Source organism: Cornus florida, unplaced genomic scaffold (genome assembly GCF_030987335.1).
Source record: "Cornus florida cultivar Cherokee Brave unplaced genomic scaffold, ASM3098733v1 CherokeeBrave_3.0.0_Hap2_Chr11, whole genome shotgun sequence".
NCBI lineage: Eukaryota > Viridiplantae > Streptophyta > Magnoliopsida > Cornales > Cornaceae > Cornus > Cornus florida.
Window position 1 is genome coordinate 118,264,751 of NW_026775581.1, and position 24,502 is coordinate 118,289,252.

At 34.9% G+C, this 24,502-nt stretch overlaps 1 protein-coding gene across 3 annotated transcripts in view; it reads left to right on the forward strand.

The window, feature by feature from the left end:
• Positions 1-5,302: 5,302 nt before the first annotated feature.
• The window catches only part of LOC132281957 (pre-mRNA-splicing factor ATP-dependent RNA helicase DEAH1-like), a 31,390-nt gene continuing 12,190 nt past the window's right edge, over positions 5,303-24,502 (forward strand). The window contains exons 1-18 of one of the 3 annotated variants that reach the window (XM_059783603.1): positions 5,303-5,489; positions 6,632-6,730; positions 6,878-7,008; positions 7,155-7,364; positions 7,482-7,553; positions 7,851-7,937; positions 8,885-8,918; positions 9,051-9,105; positions 12,373-12,432; positions 12,601-12,672; positions 13,271-13,334; positions 18,414-18,493; positions 18,626-18,693; positions 18,780-18,837; positions 19,074-19,131; positions 19,226-19,294; positions 19,962-20,030; positions 20,248-20,337. In XM_059783603.1, the coding sequence (XP_059639586.1) occupies positions 6,637-6,730; positions 6,878-7,008; positions 7,155-7,364; positions 7,482-7,553; positions 7,851-7,937; positions 8,885-8,918; positions 9,051-9,105; positions 12,373-12,432; positions 12,601-12,672; positions 13,271-13,334; positions 18,414-18,493; positions 18,626-18,693; positions 18,780-18,837; positions 19,074-19,131; positions 19,226-19,294; positions 19,962-20,030; positions 20,248-20,337 (1,371 nt within the window). In that variant the 5' untranslated portion in view covers positions 5,303-5,489; positions 6,632-6,636. Of the gene's footprint in view, positions 5,490-5,836; positions 6,020-6,631; positions 6,731-6,877; positions 7,009-7,154; positions 7,413-7,481; positions 7,554-7,850; positions 7,938-8,884; positions 8,919-9,050; positions 9,106-12,372; positions 12,433-12,600; positions 12,673-13,270; positions 13,335-18,413; positions 18,494-18,625; positions 18,694-18,779; positions 18,838-19,073; positions 19,132-19,225; positions 19,295-19,961; positions 20,031-20,247; positions 20,338-24,502 lie in introns of those variants that run through there. The other 2 variants (XM_059783604.1, XM_059783605.1) reach the window with 2 other exon arrangements.

Sequence of the window (24,502 nt, forward strand, 5' to 3'; positions counted from 1 at the left end):
AAGTTCAGTCTGCACAAGTTGGATTGCTATAGCAAGACTAGTCCAAGTGTGCTGGGGTTTTCTGTTTCTTGTAGTGTGGTTTTCTGTTTGTTTCTTGTAGTGTGGTTTCTTGTAGTCCAAGTGTATTGTTTGCCACAATTGGGATATGTTGTTTGGCTGCTGCTTGGCTGTGTTTTGTGTTGTCCAATTTGGACCTCTTTGTTCATTCTTTTCACTACTTAATACAAGCTCTTACCCTTTAATAATAATAAAAAAACATGTTATAAAAAGAAAAATAACTATTATAAATAAATTTACAACAAGTAAATAGAGAATATAAGATAAATATATATATATATATATATATATTTATTTATTTATTTATTTTTATATTATATTCTCTATTTACTTCTTGTAAATTTATTTATGATAGTTATTTTTCTATTTATTTTTCACTGTTTATTTTCTTATTTTTTCTTGTTATATATATATATATATATATATATATATATATATATACACACACATACATACATATATATAAACAAGAAAAAACAAGAAAATAAACAGTGAAAATTAAATTGGTATCGAACTATTAAACAAAAAATATGGTATATTAGAAAACTATTAAGACCATCTCTAATGCAAAATGCCATTTTTGCATGTCAACTTTATATTTTGAGGAGAGTTACAGTGTCAGAATACTATATTTCACCAATTCTGCTCCAATGGTGTATTTCATCCAAAATATTATTATTTTTGCACAACAACCATTCTTTTTCAATTACCATTCTCAACTACCAATTTTCAACAACCAATATATATATATATATATATATTTTGTGAGTGTTTGTATTTTATTTAGCTTATTTGCCTCATTAAAAATAAATAAAATATAAATTATATATTTAATTATATTATTAGTAATTCTAAACCAAAAAACAAAATATTTTTAGGGCAAATCATTAAATATTTTTAGGACACATCACTCACAAATAATAAATCAACTAATTCACCACAAATCTATAATAAATCAATCATCCTTGTGCAACCAGCAAAAGTATGTCGACCCAATTAGATTATGCCATCGAAATTCAGGAATTATGAATCTTAACTGTGGATATAGAGTAAAAGAGATGAACAACTATATATATATATATGCGTGTGTATATATAGAATTTTAAGGTTATATATATAGAGAGATGAAAATAGAAATTAGAAAGTAAATGTTTTGTACAGAATTGTAGATTTGACAGCTACTATAGTTTGTATTATATTTGGTGTAAGATTTGACAAAGTTATATTTTGACAGCCCATTTGACATGGCATTGAAAATCCCATTTTAAACCCTTGTTATATTTTGAAATTAACAATCCATTTAATAGCCTATTGAAATTGCTCTAACCTAATTTTGGAAACGTAAAAAATTGGTAACTATTGTTAACTAGCAATGCATATAAGAAAAAAAAAAAAAAAAAAAAAATTATTAGGAAAGGTCACAAACTTTTGTTTGGCTTAAATAAATAACTAAAATAAATTCTAATCTTTATGGAGAGGATTAATTATCCCCTTACCAGCTATGACCAAAATAATCCTATGATTGTGAGGTTATTAATGTAATTTTGACAACACTCAGTTTCTCGTACCCTCTCGTCTTCCATTGGTTAATGTTCAAGACTCACACACTTATTTAGTCCCTAAAAGGACTTGCAGGACCTTCTATTTGAAAGGTGAATAAGTAACCAGGCTAGCTCTTGGTATATACATGGTTTTGTTCTTGTTTGATTTTTATTTTTATTTTATTATTATTTTTTTTCTCTGCTGGGTGAGTGCAATATTAAAATATTTATAAATGAACAGTATAATTTTTTATTTTTATAATACCTATTTATTAATTTGTTTTGTTGATTAGAGGGGCACCGTTATACATTTGAAGCCTCTTTTTAGGGATTAGGGGTTTAATTTAGAGCTCTACATTACCCAAGTGGAGGAGTTTAGGGTTGCAGAGAGAGAGAGAGAGAGAGAGAGAGAGAGAGAGAGAGAAGGGAGGAAGAGAGGGTTGAGGTTTAGGTTTGCTTGATGCAACACAAGCAATGTAGCTGAGGCCAGATGGTCACCTTCTAAGTAGATATGGGGATTGGCCAAATGAGAATGTGATATTGTACAATGATTGTGTGCATTGATGCTTGCCTGTACTCAACACCATGGAAATGATTTCTTGCTTCATATGTTAAAAATGGAGGGAGGAATTAAGATCATTTTAGGAAAAAATGTATTTGAAAAAACAAAAAGGTTGGAAGGTTTTTAGCATCACTGTAAGTTTGCTTTGTTTTGTTTTGTTTTTTAATTATTATTGGTCAGTGCTCCTCTCTAATTAGGGTTTATTATACTTACCTCTACCATATTTTGAATAATTATAATTACCTCCCTTTTTAGTTACATGTGCCCTAGCAATTCGAATCTTGTACATATGGTAAATATGCTCTTTAAATTATTGTAAAAAAAATACTTTTGACCGATAATTATTATGAAAAATACAATTATACTCCTAACTAAAAAAAAATTAGATTGATATAAATACTTTGAATTGTAAATTATACCCTTAACATTCTAATTGTTTCCACCCATTCTGTATATGATTGTCAGTGTAACTAATGATGCCAGTTCCATTTATCGCCTTATGAATGATAAAAACAAAATTACACTGATTGTAGTGATGACATGATATCACCAACTTATTAAATACGACATGTAATGATAAAACCTACTAAAATAAATCACTTTTACTTATGTGACAATACAATTGATTAATAACAGATAACAAAGTATGAAAGGTGTAGAAATTTTTCTCTAAATAAATGGCTTTACCTTGGTGCCAATAATAATAATATAAAAAGTTTAAGGAGAAACCGTGGAGAAATATATATGTAATGAGAATTTGCGATATAGGCCAAGCCCATTGGACCTGCTAACCTATGAAATTGGGCTCCGACCCATTTTAAACCATAAATTGGGTTTAGACCAACCTAAGCTAAAATTGGGCCCAAAAAAATGTGTTTAAAAAAGATGGCACATTTTTTTCTTCATTACATATTTTGGTTTCCTGGTTTGATGTATCTTGTTTTACACAATTTGAATGCAAAAGGCAAGTAGAAGGGCAAAGCCTCTCATCTTTTGGGAGGAAAGGAGATTTAATGAAAAGGAAGGAAAGGTGGAAAATCCAACTAAAAATCAAGATTAAAAAGAGTTTGTGATGAAGGTTACACCACATGATGACAGAAAATGATATGGATGGTCTCAATTCGACACTTGCATTGAGGGTTATATATATATAAATATATATGAAAGTTAAGGAAAATTGTATATATAATGTAATATTTACAATGAACTTCAGCTTTTGTCAAAGCCTAACTACAAATCAAAGGAAGCAGTTATAATCAAAGGTCTATAGTTGTGTAGACTTTAGAGTAGCATTTTCTATAATACTCTAAAATTGTATAGTGGTGCAATAAGTATTCTTAGATATTCTATTCGAATCTTTTAGACATACAATTCAATATGTAAAATGATTGCTCTATAAATAGGAGTGGGAGGTCATTTGTAAATACTCTCTATTATACCTAACGTACTCTATTCACCATCAAATATGTTACAACAAGCATTTGAGAATTTAAAATTTTCAAATTTAAAATTTTCCAAAGTAAAGTTGTTTATATTTTATAAAATCATATGTTAAAGTAAAAATTTGTAACGTATTTTAATTTTTTAAAGGGTCACGTAGGCAGAAAAATCGGTTTACCTCAATCTCTAAAAATAACTTTTGAAATGTTTGATCTAATTAATTTTTAATCTTATAAAAATGAAAAATAGCTATTATAAATAAATTTACAACCATTTGTGAAGTAAATAGAGAATATAAGTTAAAATTGAGATAAAGTAAAATAAAATAAATCTACGTATATATAAAAAGAAAAATAAACGGTGCAAATGAAATTGGTACCAACTGTTAAACAAAAACAATTGTATATTAGAAAACTATTAACCTAATATTGTAAAAAAATGAAAGGTATATATAAAAATAAAAAATGCTATACACTTTTTTTTTTTAAATAAAAATAATCTAACTAACAATGCATGTAAGAAATAAAAAATTTATTAACAAAAGTCACAACTTTTGTATGTCTTAAATAAATAACTAATATAAAAAGATGCGATGTTCACAAGTAATTAGGAACTTATCTAAAAAGGGATCCGTTGTATATTAGGAAACTATTAACCTATTTATTTATTTTTTTTGGAATTATACAATTGAAAAGAGTATATAAAACTAAAAATGCTATACACTTTGATATGTAGTGCTACATATAAAAAGTTATGATCACTTTAAAAAATGTTATAAAAATATGGTGTGGCCTCTTTTAAGAAATGAGTGAAACTCAAATATGGTATTGGTCAAATAAAATCACTTACCGGAAAATAAAAAAGTTCAAATAAAATCTTTATTTATATCTATACCATATGTATGTATATAAAAGATATGGCCACTTTAAAAAAGACATAAAAATATATGGTGTTCCTTCTTTTTAAAAAAATCAGTGGAACTAAAATATGGCATTGGGAAGGTGACTTGACGTGACCTCTTCAAATTCAATATTTTGAATTTTTGACAAAAAAAAAAAAAAAAAGGTACAAAATACCTAGAATTGTGGAAGTAGTAGTAGTAATAATAATACTAATGGATATAGATAATTAAAAAAAAAAGTTATAATTTAAATTATAATGAAAATGAAGGGGGAAAAACTTACGCTAATAAAAATATTTATTTATATATTTATTATTAATTTTGGACAAATTAGGGGTGTGACCGATTTATGGCTTTATGTATGGTATTACTATTTAGCCTAAATAAGTTATGTAATGGAAAGTCTAGGGTCTGTTTGGTCTACCACTAAGAAAATAATTCTGAAGAATTAAAAATAAAAAAATATGTTCCACCTTAAAAGTTTTTTTGTTATAATATTTATTATTTAGATATAAGAAATGTAAAATAAATTTCACAAAAAAAGTTTTTCATGACATCTTTCACCAATTGTTGCAAAGATAAATTGAAGACCTCTCATTTTTCTCCCAAACTAGTCGTTACTCGTTGTGTTTGTCATCCAAGTTTTAGGCCCAACAAATAGCCCCAACCCATTTTCAACCAAAAAATGCAGGCCAATTCGGATTCCTGCCCATACGAATTATGAACCCGAAACACCATATCAATATATTTGCCCCAGTTTCCATCCGCCCCAACCCGCCCGTTAGCCATACCTGTTTTCTATCGGTTCGAAGGTTCTGTTTTTTTTTTTCAAAAACCCCAATCCTAATCGTCATTGATCCGGCAATAGTTAACCGATCTTTTAGATTGTTGTAGTAATTTTCTTTATATTTCACCGATCGACCAGTCGTCAATTCGTCGTTGATCCGGCAATCGTCGCTGTTCGTCAATTTTTTTTGATTTAACTCAGGTAATGTTGGTTTCTATGATGTATGTCTCTTTTCCCCTTTGTGTTTTTATACACATCTACTTGCTAATAATTCATATTGATTGTTAGGTTTTGACTATAATTTTATAAATTTTGATTTCGGTTCACTAGTTTTCTTTCTTCTTAATGCTTGGTTACTGATTTTGTTTACCTCTTGGGGAGATGGAAATGGCTCGTGCCTCTCTTTTTTCCTGTATATTTGTAGCGTTTCCTTTGAATTTTGTGTTTGCACCTTCACTGAATTAAGTATGGGTGTCATATTTTTAGATTTTTGTTTTTGAATTCAAGTGTTCATTAGCAGAGCGGAGAGTGGAGTCTCGTATGAAGTAATCTTCGTGTTGCAGCTCTGCTGTTTGATGAAATTCCTCATAGGAAGCTAAACTCTACACTCAAATATATCCGCACACACGTAGTGGCAGCATTCTCTTTATCTATCTCTCTAATGTGGTGGCCATTGCCATAACTATTCGTCGGTCAGACAGAACTTCCAACTATCTTTCTGCTACGTACAAGTTAGTGCAGTTATTTTCCAATTATCTGAATGGCCAAACCATAGGTTTTGAACGGATTGAAATTTTGGAATTAGGTTTTTCTGCAGTTAAATAAAGCTTTATTGAATTTTAAACCCTACTCTCATCAAACTTCACCATCTCTCCACTTAATTCCAGTAAAGTTTCTTAATTCTGTTATTATTATGACCCCTAATCTGTTTGGTTAATAACAAGATTCTCAGACAACGAAATAAATGGAAGTTCCGATTTGGGAATACTATGTTTTATGTTGGTTTGGTTTGTGACTCAAAACTAATACAAATTGCCGTATTAGTATAGGGTCCTAATTATAGAAATTAACTATCAAAAAATATAGACCTTCGTTACTTTTTTTTTTTTTTTTTTTTTCACTCTTCTATAATAGGTCAAGTAACAAGAAAGATCCATGTACGTGTATGAATTTTGATGTTTTTTTTTTCATCTTTTAAAAAGGATAAATTTTTTTTAAATGTTTGGACGTATTTCAACCCCAAATAGTGATTTAGAAGCTATACCTTCACTTTGATTTATCCTTAAATGTTGATGTGGAATTATTGGTTTGATGTGGGTATTCTGTTTTGTTACCCAATGCAGCACAAATGGGGAGTGATTTGAAGACGTGGGTTTCAGACAAGTTGATCTCTCTTTTGGGATTCTCGCAGCCTACAGTTGTCCAATATGTCATTGGGTTATGTTAGTTATCTTGTTTTTATCTTTTTCATTCATATACAATTTATATGTGTATAGATTTGTATGTATTGTATTTATATATGCAAATACATAATGTTGCTACACCAGTATCGTGGGCAATGCGATTTACAGATATTGATTTTGTGGCAGCAAAGCAAGCTTCATCTCCAACTGAGTTTGTTGGCAAGCTTGTAGACATTGGATTATCATCCACAAGTGAAACTCGTGCGTTTGCAGAAGAGATTTTTGCGAAAGTTCCACATAAAGCCTCTGGGTTGAGTGTGAGTTCTAATTGGAGCATATTGCACAGCCTTACAAGTTCTGAAATAACTTAATATTTTATTTGCAATCTCAAACCTTTTTGTTCGTTGAGAAACTTACCTAATTTCGGTAGCACAATCTTGGTCTTTTTTTGGCGTGATATCAGCTTTATCAGAGAAAAGAAAGAGAGGCGGCAATGCTGGTAAGGAAGCAGAAGACTTACACAATTTTGGAGGATGATGATGATGATGGAGACGATGTTGGTGGTGGTGTTGGCAATAACTCTGTTGCAGCAGCTTCCCTGAGCAGAAAAACAGATAACCGCAAGAAACGCTTCAGGAAGAAGACTGAAAACCAAGAAGATGAAAATGATGAGGCATATTGCTTATACCCTTATTGATAGAATTCAGTTCTGTTTCTTATGGTAAGCTGCTGTATCAAAGCTTTTTGTAGTGACTCGGTACTTTTGTTTTGACTGTACTCAATGTCCCAGATAGTTGCAAATGGGGAAGGGGAAAGACGAGTTAAAAGACGGGCTTCTGAGGATGAGGATGACGATTCTGAGGTATCTTGTGTATCTAGTCTTTCTATTCTTTCAGCATGCTTTATTGTTTCTGGTCACTGTTTCAACTGAAAAGAAAAGGTAAGAGATGATAACTAATGCAATCCTGACCAATTGATTTGTTTCTGTAATATCTGTCTCTCTGCCTCTGGGGGGTAGTAGGATTGTTGTGCGATTGCTTCTGAACCCACAGTAGACTATATCACTTCTTTATTATTTTATTTGGAGCACAATATACATTTTTGCTATTCCAATTTCTGTTTAAACTTTAATGTTGGCTAACATATCTTTTGGCCGCAGTCGGAGGAAGAAAGATTGCGTGACCAAAGAGAGAGGGAGCAGTTAGAGCGCAATATAAGGGAACGGGATGCAGCTGGGACAAAGAAGGTGGACAATTTGATCTAAATTGGTGTTTTTCTTACTTCTGTTATACAGAGGCAGTTATTTTTGGGTAGTGATAGGTATTGGAAGAAATAATAACAAATTGATTTGGATATTTCTGGACCTTAACTTTTGAATTTTAAAAATATGGCCTCTCAGATTTATTAATCCCCATGCAATTTATACAGCAAGCATTCTCATTTATCATGATTACTTAAAAAAGCATACACGAGTAGACTGTAGAGTTGCCAGTTTCTTGAAATGCTGATTGAATTGTTATATCATCAAGGACATCCTTGGTTTTTGGATTTTAAATCCAAGTTTGGCGTAGGTATCAAATATGCCATGAAAACAGATCACCTTGTCCATCCAAATGCATAATGTATTCTATTCCACACCTATAGGGATTATATTATATATAACCATTGGATTAATTATGTTATGTATTAGATATTCCAGAGAGTTTGAATCTTTTTTGCTTTGCCCAAGTCCAACCATGTTGGTGTCAGAAAGAGATGCAAGTCAAAAATTTGGTTGGGCCTTGGTTTGGCATGCCTTCTACAAACTTGCTCATTCCAAGTCTTTAATTTTGCTATCTATACGTATGAGTGCGTATGCATACTTTCTGCATGCTCAATCCTGTAGCTGGCTATTACAACTATGCAATTGATGCAACTTTGTTCTCAATTCTTATGTATGTAATGATTTTCAAATATATGGTAGATACATTTATATTGTGAGTATGTATGCATACTTTTTGCATGCTCAATCCTGTAGCTGGCTATTACAATTAGGCAATTGGTGCAACTTTGTTCTGAATTCCTATGTGTGCTATTGTGCTAATGATTTTCAAATATATGGTAGATACATGTATATATATTTTGGGTTATACCCACAAAATGGCTTTTTGTCAATTTCTCCTTGACATTCTGATTTTTAATTTATGTCAACAGTTAACCGAGCCAAAATTAACCAGAAGAGAAGAAGGTAAAGTATCCTGAAAATTGTACCTCCTTGTGCTTATACATATATCTACATGTTCCTATACATGTTTATGTCTTTTTATATATTTCTGTGCTTTGGATTACTATCAATTTCATTCTTTTTGTTGCATAACAGAAGAGGCAATTCGGAGATCTAATGCTTTGGAGGAAGATGACATCAATTCTTTAAGGTTTGTTATTATATCTTTGGAACCAGGTTGCTCCCTTGTTGTGTATTTCTTGTGATTCTTTTTGGTAGTTTATTAGCCCCTTATGGAGTCCCTAGTTTTTTGTTTTTTATTTGTAAAATAAATAAACTGATTTTTGTTGAAAGTGGCAAATATTTTGCCAGATTTTAAACCAGAAAAAATCAGATTTAAAAACATTAGTAATAAAAGGATCTAGAGAATCAGTTCTGTGATAGTGAAGTTTTATGAGGTATACCAAAGGTCCTCTAGCCAAATGGTATGATCTCTCCTCCCTAAAGGGAGAGGTTGACAGTTTGAGTCTCACTAGAATATACTGTGAATAATGGGTGTGTGTTTGCTTTAACTTCCAAAAAAAAAAAAAAAAAAGTTTTATGAGGGATTGTATTTTATGGCAATTGCTGCAATACATCATTCACATGGGCTGGAGTTTTAATCCATTAAAGATTCAAACTTGGATTTGATTGGATACACTACTTTTGGAGGAGGGGTGTTGAAGCTTTGAGATATTTGTGTAGGTTTATGGCTCTTGGGCCGGATGTTATGACGATGGCATTTTTTAAATACAGTTGGAACCTGAGGAGAGAAGATGCAATTTGAGAGAAGCTAGAATGAAGGATGATGATTTAGAAGAGCTTTATCACCAAAAGTCCTTAAGTGGGAAGGCCTTTGAAAGAACTTTGTTGGAAGGAATTCAAATTAGAAAAATTGTTGGGTGAATGCATTTTTTAGAAGACTTTTTGGACTAAGAAGTCAGTTTACTCGAATGAATTATGCTTGCTGATTTGGAATAACTTGCAATTGAAGATATTACCCTTTACCTAAAAAATTACCTATATTAATTTAAATTAACAAATATAATAGAACAGTACTGTACATAAGCTCCATTCATTTTATTTTTGTTGTTTATTCACATAGTATTATGTGTCCAACATATATTAAATAAATAATAACTATATGTAAGAAAAATGTGAATATTCATTGATATACTTTGGACGTGACCAATCTTGTTAGGATTCGAATGAGAAACTGTAGAAAAAAAATAGATTAGTTGCATTTGTCCAACATTATTAGAAGCACAAGTACCCACAGTAGCTGCATTATCCCAACTTTGCAAAAGAGTTACCATCTGTAGCAGCAATAGCAATTAATGCAGTACCGTACCGTCTTCTTCAGCAGTGAACTGGACTTCCAACTTCCTGATTAATCTGTACGAGAGAAAGCAAATCAACATATTGACCACAAACATTCACACTCCGCCACTAGACCTGTGTGGGTTTGCATTATCCAATTCCAGCTGTCAATCAAGCAAGCCATATTCATAGTTTAACAAACCAAAAAAGTGTGAATTCAATGCTACTATATGTGCATAATAATTCTTCTTCTTCATTTTGTTTTTTGGGGAAATCATTAAATAAAAAAATTAAGAAACTAGGAATGATCATCAACGTCAAAAACTGTAAAACAGAATAATTCAGGGATCTCAAGAAGGGTCACGATCTTTTGAGATCACGAAATGTGCATCTAAATAACTAGTTGTTATAGACTATTATGACGAACTACCATCGGCTACCTTAGGTGATCAGCGCCACCACTAACCCATCTCTGCAATGATTTGTTTGATGCATCCTCCTCAATTCCACTCCTTTTGTCATGAGGACTCTGACCACCCACTTAACCTACACCTTAAACACCCCTCTAGTTGCCTTTATGTCTTTTGTCGAAGTAGCATCAATAGTAACAAACCGCAACGATCATCATTTGAAATATGTCACATGAGTGATTTACTGACTTTGCAATGGGTTTTGTTCGAAATGATTGAAGAATTGGAGTTCCTAAATGCCCGTTTATTTGTATCACCAAACACCTACATTTTTCAAAAAGCATTCTAGGGCTTGAAATCCCTTTAAGAGTCTCCAAAAGCTCCGCCAAACACAACCCCTCTTTCGTTGCTTTGATTCCTAAAAGAAAGGAGGAGTGTTGATATAAAATAGTTAGGCCAATAAGCTAGGTGGAAAATGGTTCTTCAGATGCTCATCTATTTTTTGGTTAGGCAATTTTTGTGTGGTGCTTGTGGCAGATGAGTGTTGGATTATAGAATGAGAAGCAGTGGGCTGACATGCTGAAAAATCATTTGCAAACTTGGCATTGAAGTGTGCATGTTCATTTGGGTTTTTTTTGATGATGTGTGGTGAAGCGGATGAGATTTGGCATAGGTGGAGGAGTGAAGCCATGCTTGTTTATGATCAGCGACTTTTATCTTATATCCTTTGATTGGTACTTATGGATTATTTGGCAAGTTGATCCATATCCTGCCCTTCTTAGTAACAGATACTAGGAAGTTGGCTAGTTGGGGGGGGGGGGGGGGGGGGGGGGGGGGGTGGGTGTGTGGGATTGGTGTTTCTGTTGGTGAATCTAGTGGTTTGTGAATCTCCATGTCTTATCATAGTTATACTGACAATTATTTTTTTGTGAGGCTGTTAAAGAGAAGTTGGGATATACTCCACGTGCTTTGGTGTTTCAATGTTAATCAGTCTCTGAAAGTAAATTTGGAGAAAGTGAGCTTATTCCCTGTTGGGTGATGAAGATTTTAGAGCGTCTGGTGGCTAATTCGGTTTCCCCTTGGGATGAGATAATGAAACTGAAATACTTATATAAAAAAGATAATGAAACTGAAATGTGTCTTATTTGGCATTGTATTGAGCAGAGAGAAAATTGTTTGAAGGAGATTCTGTCTTGAACATGTTTTTTCCCCTTGTTCTTTGGTTGAGAGCCTCTCATCTGGTCTCTCCCACTGTTTTCTGCTTCAACTAAACCATAATACTATTTAAAGTTAAGTTATTGTATATGTGAAAAAAAAAATTTCTTCTCTAATCTTGCAGTAGGATTTACCTGTCAACTTGTGTACTATGATATAATATCCTAGTGTTTGGTCCACCAAACAGGCCTTATGGAGAATGTGGTATACCAAAGATGAGCCTAATGATGGTAACGTTTCTTTATTACTGTAGAGTACAGCGAATTGAGCATTTGCATTTATGTAATTTTAGATGTCACTCTGGTTAAAAGTTTTAGCTAGTACTAGATGACTGATGCTAAAAACAGATCCTTATCTTCAAACTGTGGCTGCAGATTCTCATTCTCTGCTGTTTGCCTTGGTTGGCTTTTTACTACTTGTTTGGACTGGTGAAATGTTCTTAGGTATATCTACTGAAGCCTAAACTTGTTATTTGTTTTATTTTTTTGTTTCAGAAAAGTTTCAAGGCGAGAATACTTGAAGAAAAGGGAGCACAAGAAACTGGAGGAGATCAGGTATATTACTAAAAGTAGTTTAGTTTACTATTACCTTGAAGTTTAGTTTTTCTTGTTACCAAAAGTAGAAAAAAAAGTCTAGTTGCTGTTTTTTCTGCCGATATGTTTTCTAGGTCTCTTTTTGGTTAATTTTCCTTCATTCTCATTAAATTTACCTGGTAATTTCAGAGATGATATAGAAGATGAACAGTATCTATTTCAGGGCGTTGACTTGACTGAAGTAGAACGTCGTGAGCTGAGGTAATTATATCTTACATTGCTTGAGTATATATCTTCAATTTTCAAAAAGTAGCTGGACCTTTATGAACTATTAACCTCATGTTTGCTGTAGGGTTTAATATAGCAGTTTTGTTTTCATCCCTTATAATATTTTTTTAATAAAAGTTCTACGTTATTTTTTAATTGGTGGTCAAATGAATGAAAATGATTGTTATTATTATTATTTTTGTAAAAGTAAACTGCGGTTATTTGTGGTCAATGTTTAGAATATGATTTTTCTCATGCAAGTTTGTGCTGCCTTTTGACTCGTAGCAATTATTTAATTTTTCTTGAAAACATGAGGAAAAAGATTGCTGCACTAGAAAATAATGAGATACACTCTTTTTTCATTTATTTATCATTCTATTGCCGCTGTTGGTGAGGACTCAACCACAATGTTAGCTATATAATAATTTTACAAGTGCTGTCATTTGACACCTTATTAAACTTCTTCTAGGAGCCTGGTTTTGTTTGCTCTCTTATTGTCGCTAGACTTAAATCCTAGTTTGTAATATATGAAAGGTAAATCTGCTATGTCATGGGATCATTAAAAGTTTGTGATGGTTTTATATTCTGGCAGATACAAGAAAGAAATATATGAGCTTGTTAAGAAGCGATCTGAAGAGGCTGATGATGTTGCCGAGGTATACAATTTTCATTTGTTTCATTTTTGTTCGAAGGCATGATGGAAGAGTCATTTTATTTATTGATATGTCCAATTAATTTTTGTAGTATTAACTGTGTTGTATTTGGAGTATAATTGTTATTTGTTTATATTTTCCATTCAATAGTGCTTGTAGTCAGAATTTGATTTCTCATTTTTATGGAGTATTTGTTTCTTGATTCTCTATCAGCATCTTATTCAGTGTTATCAAAGGCCCAAAGCGCACTAGGCGCTAGAAGTCCTTGAGAGCCTAGGCGCAAGGCGAGGCATGTGCCTGAGAGAATTGCTTTAACAACACTGATCATATTAATTATTGCTTATTTTGGTTCCTCTTTTTGCCTCTCTATATAGATATTGTAAAAGTAATTGACAAAGAAAAATCATTTCCTTTGTAATATTTACTTCTTTTAACTCTTTAGAGATTTTATCGTCCCTGATTCAAAGTTTTCACATCTCCATCAATTGTCTTGTTTTCCAACTTCCTTGAAGGATGGGCATAGTTGTTAAAGGAGTATTTAGGCTTTCATTAAGGGTCACCGAAGTGCCTTAACATATTACATGCGAGGCTTCTTTAGTCAAGCTTGTATAAAATCCTCAGGCACTCAGATTTTGATAGGCTCCCAGGTTTATAAAATTAAATAAGTAAAAGGTGTCTTCCCCCCCCCCCCCCCCCCCCCCCCCCCCCCCCCCCCCCCCCCAAAAAAAATCAAAATTTTATTATACTATACTTTATTTTATATTAACTTTGGCAAGGAACTCACACACCCACTTTGCCCCTATGGGGGCTTGAACCCTCAACTTTATACTTCGGTAGGTGTGGAAGTGCCACTAGGCTGTAGTCCTTGGTGGTCTTGTTAATCACCTTCTCTTTTTCTTTAATTGTTGTTAAATGATATGCTTTATACCATGTTATATATGGCATGGTAGATAGATTATATTGTTATATCTTATTGAAGTTTAAGCAACCCGGTTCTTGTGGCCGAATTAAAAGTCTAAGTGATGCTTAAGCCAAATTACTGAAGTACCCTTCACGATGATCATGGTTGGGGACAGGACATGACTTGGAAGCAAAGAGAGAAAAAGCAGACACAGATCAAGACATCAGGCCTGCTTTTGTCGTCAAGTGGCCCAACTGAAATGACCCCCACCCTTAGCTCCTTGGGACAATTCCGAAATTACTAATTCCATAAAAGGGCAATATTGGCATCACAATAAGTCATGGCCGAAATGTAATACTAGGTAAATGAAAAGGACATTTTGGTCAAATTACCCTCACAATAGGTGTACTGTGATATTTAGGCATAGTTGTTAAAGGAGTATTTAGGGTCTCATTAAGGCTCACCGAAGTTCCTTATCATATTACATGCTAGGCTTCTTTAGTCAAGCTTGTATAAAGTTCTCAGGCACTCAGATTTTGATAGGCTCCAGGTTTATAATAATAAATAAATAAAAGGTGTCTCCTCCGTCCTTTTAATCAAAATTTTATTATATTATACTTTATTTTATTTCAAATTTGGCAAGAAACTCACACACCCACTTTGCGCCTATGGGGACTTGAACCCTCAACTTTCTATGTTGGAAGGTGTGGAAGTCCCGCTAGGCTGTAGTCCTTGGTGGTCTTTTTAATCACCTTCTCTTTTTCTTTAATTGTCGTTAAATGATATGCTTTATACCATGTTATATATTGCATGGTGGATAAATGATAAATCATATCGTTTTATCTTATTGGATATTTGATTTTCATAATTTATAAGCTCATTAGTAACTATTTGCATTGTTTTTGGTTCCTAATTCTGATTATTAATGCTTATATATACTTAAAATGTATAAATTTTAGCCTTTTATATATATGTATATATTTTTTATAAACATATGTTATTTAGTTTATGTGTATGCATATTGAAACTATATGTTGGGGGGCTGTTGGAATCTTTGTTTTGTGCAATGTTTAAAAGCTTGGGCCGACAAGTGTGCAGGCCAGGAGATTGAGTTAAAGAGTAGGCACTTCGCACAAAATTATGTTAAAGGTTAGATTTGTATTTAACCTTCCCCTCTAATGAACCATGCAGGTAGGACTAACATTTGGTAGTGGTCTTCTATCAGAGGGTGGTGAGGGTGGTGTTTGCCTGCACTGTGTTGTCACAGTGGATAGTTTGAAAGGAGTTCCAATGCCTTCTGTATCACGCTCATTGTCAAAATGGAGGGCTAGTTGTCACCAGTTCATTGAATCTTGCTTTGAATTTAGAGCATGTTGCAACCAACATTTATTAGCTTTATTGGGCTACTCTAAAAGGAGCCACGGGGGGTTCTAGTCTTTTGGATCACACATGTTCAAATAAACGAGAAAAAGAACTGGAAATTGTTTAAGGGGCAAACATTTGACATTCCATCTGAGAGAGAGTAGTTTCAGGGGCAATCAATTTGACATAACTGGGAACATGTTGATCTATAGAATTCACAATTGGTTAGAAAGAGGTAACTGGATTTTTGGAGGATACTTTTCTTCTACATTAAAATTTAGAATGTTGGATGAGGTCTTAAATAAAGCCACCTTCTAGATTTGATCGCTCACCATTTATAATTTCATGAATGGGGTGTGTTTAGACATCACTTTAAACTTGGAGAGCCGCACTACATTCCTATGGAAGTTTGAGTGAACTTTGCCATTAAGAAAATGGGAAGTTCACCATGCTTTATGTCGTGGATCATTTTATGTTTGGTTGAAATGACAAATCAAGATTTTTGATATTATTTGTGATATAGGTGCCATTTTCTTTAACAGCTTTATTCTAGGTGAACACTTAAATGCTATGTAAATTTTGATGGAGATCTTCATCTTCAAGGGAATGTTGAACATGCCAATAAGTGTTCTATTAGCAAAAAGACAAGCAAATCTTTAACTTATCAAAAAAAAAAAAAAAAAAAGACAAGCAAATCTTTAAAAGTTTGTGTTCCAAAAGGATAAATAAAACTTGATGATTATCATCTATTTTCAGTCAAAGGCAAATCCATTACAAACAAATGAAAAATAAAAGCACTTACCAAAATAAATAAACAAAAAGAAGGGCTAGTGTACTACTTAAAATTGTCAAGGATGGGATCTGCCAAATTTTGTGGGGGTACATCTGTGGTCTAGACACCATCAAATATCAACAGATTACGACATTTGAATTTTTTTTTTTTTTTTTGCTGAAAATCACAATGGATTTCAGTGTTTGGTCGGGGGGAAATGATGTTAGGGTCAAAAATAGTAGGATATAACTGGAGCTACTATTGAAGAAGCAAAGTTAGTGGTAGCAGGGGAAGAGTTCTAGACAGCAAAGATGAAACAAAGGCAGAAATGATGGGAGAGAGAATTGCAGGATGCTTGTATGCTTGAGTCATTTGGAGCATATTGTCACGGGCCTAGAGACTTGGCGCAGCGGCACGGCCCGTGCGGCACTAAGGCGTTGCTTCAGCTCGCGCAAGCGCCCTAGTCAACCACCACGACTTGCCCTCCTAAGGATACATGCTGACTGGTTTCGACTTGCCTTGGTCTCATCAGGGGAACGGCTCCAGCTCCCGACCAGTTTGTGCAGGGATGGCTAACTCCCTTCTTCATAGTCAAGTCCACGACCAGCGACAAGCTCCTCGCACTTAACCGAGTCGACCTGCCTGAACTTTGAAGAGGTACCATCCTGTGCTCCTGCACGCCCCTTCCCTGGAACCATTCCCAGTCAAACTCTGCTCTTTGCCAACCAGCATGCGTGTCTTCCATCCTCCAAGCGTCTTAGGAATCACTTCGTGACACTCTCCCCCACCCAAATCCTGCGACACCCTCGTCGCAGTGCGGCGCTTCACTACTGCGTCCACTCCCTTCCAAAGTCTGCCTCCAAGCGGTATGCTCGCCTTCCCACCATCGCTTCCTTGTGCAGCTCCCTGCACTGCACTCGCCCAATGATAGGCCTCGGACCAAGGGGACGTCCACTCCTCAAGGACGTGACTCTTCTCCGTCATGCCGCCTCCGCGATATCCCGAGCAAGCAAAGGCCTCCTGTCGACTTGATGCTCGCCCTTCATCACGGTTTGCATCACCCAAGGAGCTCGCACGAACTTTGGTGCGCGCGGCCCTCCGGCCCTCCAATGCGCAACTTCAACGGACGCCTCTTCTTGGGGAGATGAAGGTTTTCCCCCCAACTGCATTGATTCCTCCTCATCGACGCAACTTCAGTGCACCGTCTTCATTCTCAGACCCCTCCCGGACCGTCAAGGGGGCACCCCACTGTGCTTTACCCCAAGTCCTGCTCTGATACCATTTGTCACGGGCCTAGAGATTTGGCGCAGCGGCACGCCCCGTGCGGCACCAAGGCGTTGCTTCAGCTCACGCAAGCGCCCTAGTCAGCCACCACGACCTACCCTCCCAAGGATACATGCTGACTAGTTTCGACCTGCCTTGGTCTCATCAGGGAAACGGCTCTAGCTCCTGACCAGTTTGTGCAGGGATGGCCAACTCCCTTCTTCATAGTCAAGTCCACGACCAGCGACAAGCTCCTCGCACTTAACCGAGTCGACCTACTTGAACTCTGAAGAGGTACTATCCTGTGCTCCTACACGCCCCTTCTCTGGAACCATTCCCAGTCAAACTATGCTCTTTGCCAACCAGCATGTGTGTCTTCCATCCTCCAAGCGTCTTAGGAATCACTTCGTGACAATATGCTATGTTATTCAGTGGCATAACTAAAAGTGTGAGATTTGAATGATAAATTCATGAAATAACAAGTGTTGCTTTTCTTATCAATATTGAAATTTCTGATAGAGCATGACATAATTTGGAAGAAGTATCTGATGAAACAAGATATTGCTGCTGTCACATAGACTTTAATTAAGCTTGCATAATGAGGCAATCATCGTAAAGACTTATATTAAGAAATGATTCCCGGAGCACTAAATTGAAGCCATGGCTCTAAATGATTAATTGATCAACTTTTACGATATCCATATTTCATGCATCTATTCTTTTTGTTATTTTCCTATGTTCTCAAGTAGATACTTAATACACTTATTTTCTTCCCGGAATGCAGTATAGGATGCCCGATGCGTATGATGAGGAAGGGGGTGTCAATCAAGAGGGGAGGTTTTCTGTGGCTATGCAGCGTTACAGGTCAGTCATTTGCAAAGGAAGGGTGCAGTAGATGATTCTCACTACTACAACAGTTGCCAACACATGTGCATGCACGTCCTACACAAATTACCATTATTTCCGCTCAACTTATCATCGTCTTTTGCCTTCCAGGGACCCGAGTGCTGCAGATAAAATGAACCCGTTTGCAGAACAAGAAGCGTGGGAGGAGCATCAGATTGGTAAATATTGGTTCTATGTCGTGGTATTCTATAACTTAGCATGACTGTTAATTTTCAATATTCTAATTTTGAAATTTTCATTGCAGGAAAGGCAACTCTCAAGTTTGGTTCAAAAAATAGAAAGCAAATAGCTGATGATTATCAGTAAGTTTTATGTGGTTGCTGCGTTCTTTGTTTATGCTTAATTAAAAATGTTGCTTGTGCTCATCGCCTTGATAATTTATGTGAATCTATACATATTGGATTTGTTCATGGTTGTGTTTTTACTATCTTAGTTTGTTTGTCTCAGATATAATGAAAAATAACCAGATGGTTTTGTCTATGCTCAAATATGTATGAGCACATTTTTTTCAGCAATTCATGGATTTGTTCTTTCATAGGTTCGTGTTTGAAGACCAGATTGAGTTCATAAAGGCATCGGTCATGGATGGTGCTAATGTATGTATGACAATTGTGTTCATTGTAGAGTCTACATGTTTTCTCGGTTTCTCACTGTAGTCTTCATCTAAGATTCTCTCTCTCCTATGTGCAGTTTGAAGATAAGTTGTCCACCGAGTCAATTGAAAAATCTATGGCAAAATCAGCGTTTATGAACCTTCAGGTATGTTTTATTTTGATGTCTATAATTGCATAATTTAAGACCTGGGAAACAATAGAGATCAACAATATACTAACTGTAATATATAATATAGGAAGTATACACTTAGTGGAGTAGTTTAAGTTTAGGCCCTCAACAGATTCTATTTAGTCTTAATTAGGCATTCAATAGATTCATCTAGTCTTAAGTTAATAAGTTTTGGCCCTCAATGGAATTGTATCAGTAGATACACTTTTTGCACATAAAAGTGTCACCAAAACTTATGATTTTATTTGTATTCTTCTTGTGATTGCTACTCAGTCAGATATGTAGCATTATGCACAAAATATGGGAAAACCTCATAAAAAAATTGATGTGAGAGAATAATTTTGAATAGAGAGTTCTGAATACTGTGTTATATCTGGATTTTGAAATAATAATAATAGTAATAGTATTAATAATAAGAATTTAAAAGATGTCAATAAATAATGAAGCAGGAAATTCAGATTTTCCTGAAATAATTTTTCAGGATTTTCTGTGATACAAAGACATCGAAAGTGATGATATTAGATCATGGTTAATTTTTAAACTGGTTAACTAAATCTTTACCTTGTGAGTTCTATCATAGAAAATGAAAATTTGTAGTTCTTACTTGTGTTTTGCTTTTCATTTTTTTTTTTGGCTCCTCCAGGATGAGAGAAAGACTTTACCCATCTATCCATATCGCGATGAGTTACTCAAAGCTGTTGAGGATCATCAGGTTATCAGAATTTCCTGCCTCACTTGCATTTTCTCATGTTGTCCTTGAGAAATTTCTTTGGATACAGAGGGCTGTGAAGAGAATTTCTTCGTACTTGCTGTTGATAAATTACACCTACTTTTTTTTTTTTTTAAATAAAAATAAAAATTTTTATTCCGTGAATTAAGCGTAATAGCTTATTCCTGTGGGATATGTTTTTGATTAATTGCTTTTGTAGGTCCTTGTCATTGTTGGAGAGACGGGTTCTGGAAAGACTACTCAGATACCCCAATATCTTCATGAGGCTGGGTACACAAAGCGTGGAAAGGTAGGAACTTTCTTCCTTTTTATGGTGTTCCTATTGATAGATTGGCATGAAAATTTTGTATGTGCTTTTCTTGTCCATTGCTATTTCTGTCACTTGTAAAAACTTGGGCGAGGTGATTGTCAGTATTTATATGAGTTGAGATTATTCCTCTTTTGGTAATATTTGGCAGCAAGAATAGACCAAAGCCTCTGTGCTATCATTTTTTTTTTTGGTGAAAGATAGCACTATATTAATTTTATAGATATAAATTCAAAATAGAAAAAATTAGTGAATCAGATTCTCATAATTTAAGTTAATAAAATAGTTGAATAGAATGAAGTGCTCAGAAACTTCCATTGAATGTAGAAAGTTGTTTTATGTATCACTAATACACTGAAATATGATGAACAATTCAGAGAAAGAAAACACAATTTTAAGAGGAGTGGAAGCATGGGACTTGCCTACTTGAGGTTTCCACATGGTGAAAATTATTTAATTACTCTAATTCTCCTAACGCCCCAAGTAGTCTGGGAATATTTTTGAAGTGAGGGTTGTGTAGTTTTACTTAAAGTTCTAACATTTTAAGGACCTTACCAGCTTCATTAGCATCTCACAAGCTATTTTGAATGCCATCTGAAAAATCCAATAGACATGGTTGGCAATTTAAGTGTAGTCTATGCATCCTGTCTCCCTTTTGATTGAGTACAAATCTGTGTCATTGAATGCCATTTAGTGGTAATCAGTTGTACACCATTTAGAATTCCCTACCGATTTACTTGCCACATGGGAGAAAATGCTTCAAAGATTGAATTTTTTTTGCATTTCCTTAACTTGGATATTTGGCTTTGGCTTAGGCAAGGGGGAGGCAAGATTACCAGAAAATTCCTAAATGCTTTCCGAAACCATCTCTTGTCAAAAGTCATCTCTAGTTCTTCATGAGTATATTTTAAAAGTCAGAGAAACAAGTTCCCATTCATTTGACGGGGTTCTGAACTTTGATTTCCAAATTTAGTTTTATGATTTCCAAACTTTGCAAAGTATTGTCACAGATTTTTCTGATTGGAAATTTCTTTTATGATTCTCTAGTACCGAAAAGGTTGGGAATTAGCTTTTAGTTCCTTTTAAGGTATATCAATTCAATGGATTAGCTATATCAATGTGCATAATTTCTTTTATGATTCTCTAGTTCTTCAGTATATCAATTCAATGGATTAGCTATATCAATGTGCATAATTTCTTTTCGATTTGCATATACTTTAAGTTAAACCAATATATTATCGAAACAATTCAGAATATGCATTTCCAAAAACTTAAAATGGATTTTTTGGCAAATCAACTAAGAGGGTCTGTTAAGTCGACGCATATATATTTTTTCAAAATGCATATGCATCAACTAGAAAGTCTTAGATTTTGGTCATAAACTATATTATCATAAATATTCAAATAAAGCACTAGACACAATTAATTTCCGTATTGAACAATACCTGACCATATGAAACAAGATGATTTATTGAACATAGGAGTGCTATGATATAAGGCATGTCAGTTAATAACCATAAAAAAACAAAGACATGCTTTTCTCGCATAGAGTCTGCTAAAAGAGCACGCATCTGACGGCATATTGTACGTGTAACTGAAGGAGGCCTTAAGTAGGTCGAGGTGCCTTTCATTGAGCCTTGAGGAGTGTCAGAATTTTTTGGGCCTAGGCATGGCTTTAGTAAATTTTCATTAGCCATTCATTGACCGCAACGTTTCAAAATAAAAGTTCTTATTACAGGAGCTTAGCCTTACACGCTTCAGCTTCAACATGGCAGCTTGATGCCGTATAAGGGAATGCCATTTTAGATGTGCCACCATACACAATGCAAAGTTTCCTGGCACACTGATCTAACTTTTATTCTCTACCTTATATGGGCTATTCTAAATGCGCATAGCATGTAACTGGTACCAGATGTGCCAAGCATGTCCTGTTTGACAAGTACATACTACATTCATCATATAATAAATAACGGAATGAACTCCAGAGTGGAAAAGAGAAGGGCGCGCCTACATCTCCTTAGCAACTTAGGATGCATCGATAGATGTTTCACCTCTCTCCATCCCTTTACACATGCAATTCTATTTAATATTAAAGCTCTTTACAAAGCTATGAATGATGTGGTTCATTTGCATCAGACTTATCGGTCAACATTGGGGAGATAGGACGATCTCCATCTCTCATTACGCTGTAAGAAGACGGCATTTCAAGTTTTTCACCCCTTCACACCACCCGACTCACGATATCCTTTACCAGATTCACCCATGTAAGTATAGAGTAACAAAGAAGCCATCAAATACCTCCACCTTCTAATCCTGTAATGCATTTAAATGGATATTCCTACCCATCCTTCTTCCATAACCCTTACACAATCTGTAACAAGGCCCTCACTCTCCATTGCAACCCTAAAGAGGCACATGAAGATCTAGTAAGAAGGCGTCCTTGCAGTAGTGGTCATACCAAATCTTACTCGCCAACAAATTTGCGTCACGAACCTAATGTGCTTCGATTACTCGTCTAACCGTTTCCTAGTACTGTTTCATATACTCTAGGATATACAAGCCTCTTTATTCTCCAAGTAGTTTTCCCTCTCATTTGTCAGACTTCCTCTCAGTCTCTCTACTTAGAAGGCTATTACTATCTTGCACGCGTACATATCCATTTTCCCAATTGAACCGGGTAGAATAACTATTTCATTCCTTATATTGTGAAGCTTTTGGTAACTATTTGAATATTTCTTATAGAATTGTGGATTCAATCCAACTTTTGTTGAGATGTTAGAAAACGTCATCTTTGTTATACACTATTTCTTCATCTTCCCTAACTTTTGGTCAGGCTCTTTGTTGTTTCCCTTTTAGGCAAACAACTTTTCCTCTTTTAACCGTTGCATCATCGTCTCTACATCGAATATGGCCGTTCTACCTTAAGTCTACTTTCCCTAATGTTTCCCTCACACTTTCATTATGTATCTTATCTCTTCTAGTTACTCCTATCGTCCAATGTAGTATCCTCATTTCTGCTACATGAATGCATTGAGCTTGTTGTATTTTTCAAAGCCCAACACTCTGCTCATACAACATTGCTTGCCTAACTGATCTATTGAAATTTCCTTTTAATTTATTTGGTATTCGTTTGTCACAAAGGACACCACTAGATATTAGAAAACGTGATTGAATCTAGTTGTTAATTGTTGGAGTGCTCATCATTGAAGTACTCAAAAACATATCCACCACGATTCAGATAAAATAAAAGGTTACTGCCAGTGTTTGTCCCACTTTTGCGTGGTTTTGGGAGGAGAAGATTGGACAAAATCTTTTTTTTTTTTGATAAGTAAAAATTCATTAAAGGCCCTCAAAAGGGGAGCGATCCCAAGAGAATACACAAGCCGTGACGCTATAACTTTAAGCTATCCAAAAAATCCAAAAGACTATCCGTAGATATACAATTTTGCCCATTCACCCAAAAGAGTAAAGAAGACAATATATTATATTTGAGAGCAAATAGGAGACTACTCCCCATTGACGGATCTCCTATTTCTCTCATGCCACAGCCTCCACCATAGACATAGAGGAGTGGCCCTCCAAGCATCTCGAACTCGGCTTTCCAAGCCTCAAGCAAATCAACCGTGGACTCAGGAAATACCCCAGCCAATCCAAAAGCAACCAAGAACATATCCCAAATATCCCTTGCCACAGGGCAGTGAAGCAAAAGATGGTTCATAGACTCCCCCGACTTCTTACACATGCAACACCAACTCACCACCACCTGATGTCTCCTTCTGAGATTATCACAAGTGAGGATGCTTCCAAGGGCAGCGGTCCATGCAAAGAAAGCCACTTTCAAAGGGGCTTTTGTCCTCCAGATAGCTTTCCAAGGAAAAGGTTGGCCATGGATCTCCATCAGCCTTTGGTAAAACAATCTAACCTCAAACATCCCTCTCGAGGAGACCTCCCACACCATCTCATCCATGCCCACACCCTCCACCACCTGGTTATACAACAATGCAAGGAAATGAGTGACCTCCAAAAGCTCCCAATCATGGAACTCTTTGTGAAATTGCACATCCCAAGTTACTCTTGCATTATCAAGCCTAAAACAGTCAGCAACTACAGCATGCTTGTTCTCTGCAAAATTAATCTTTGGCATTAT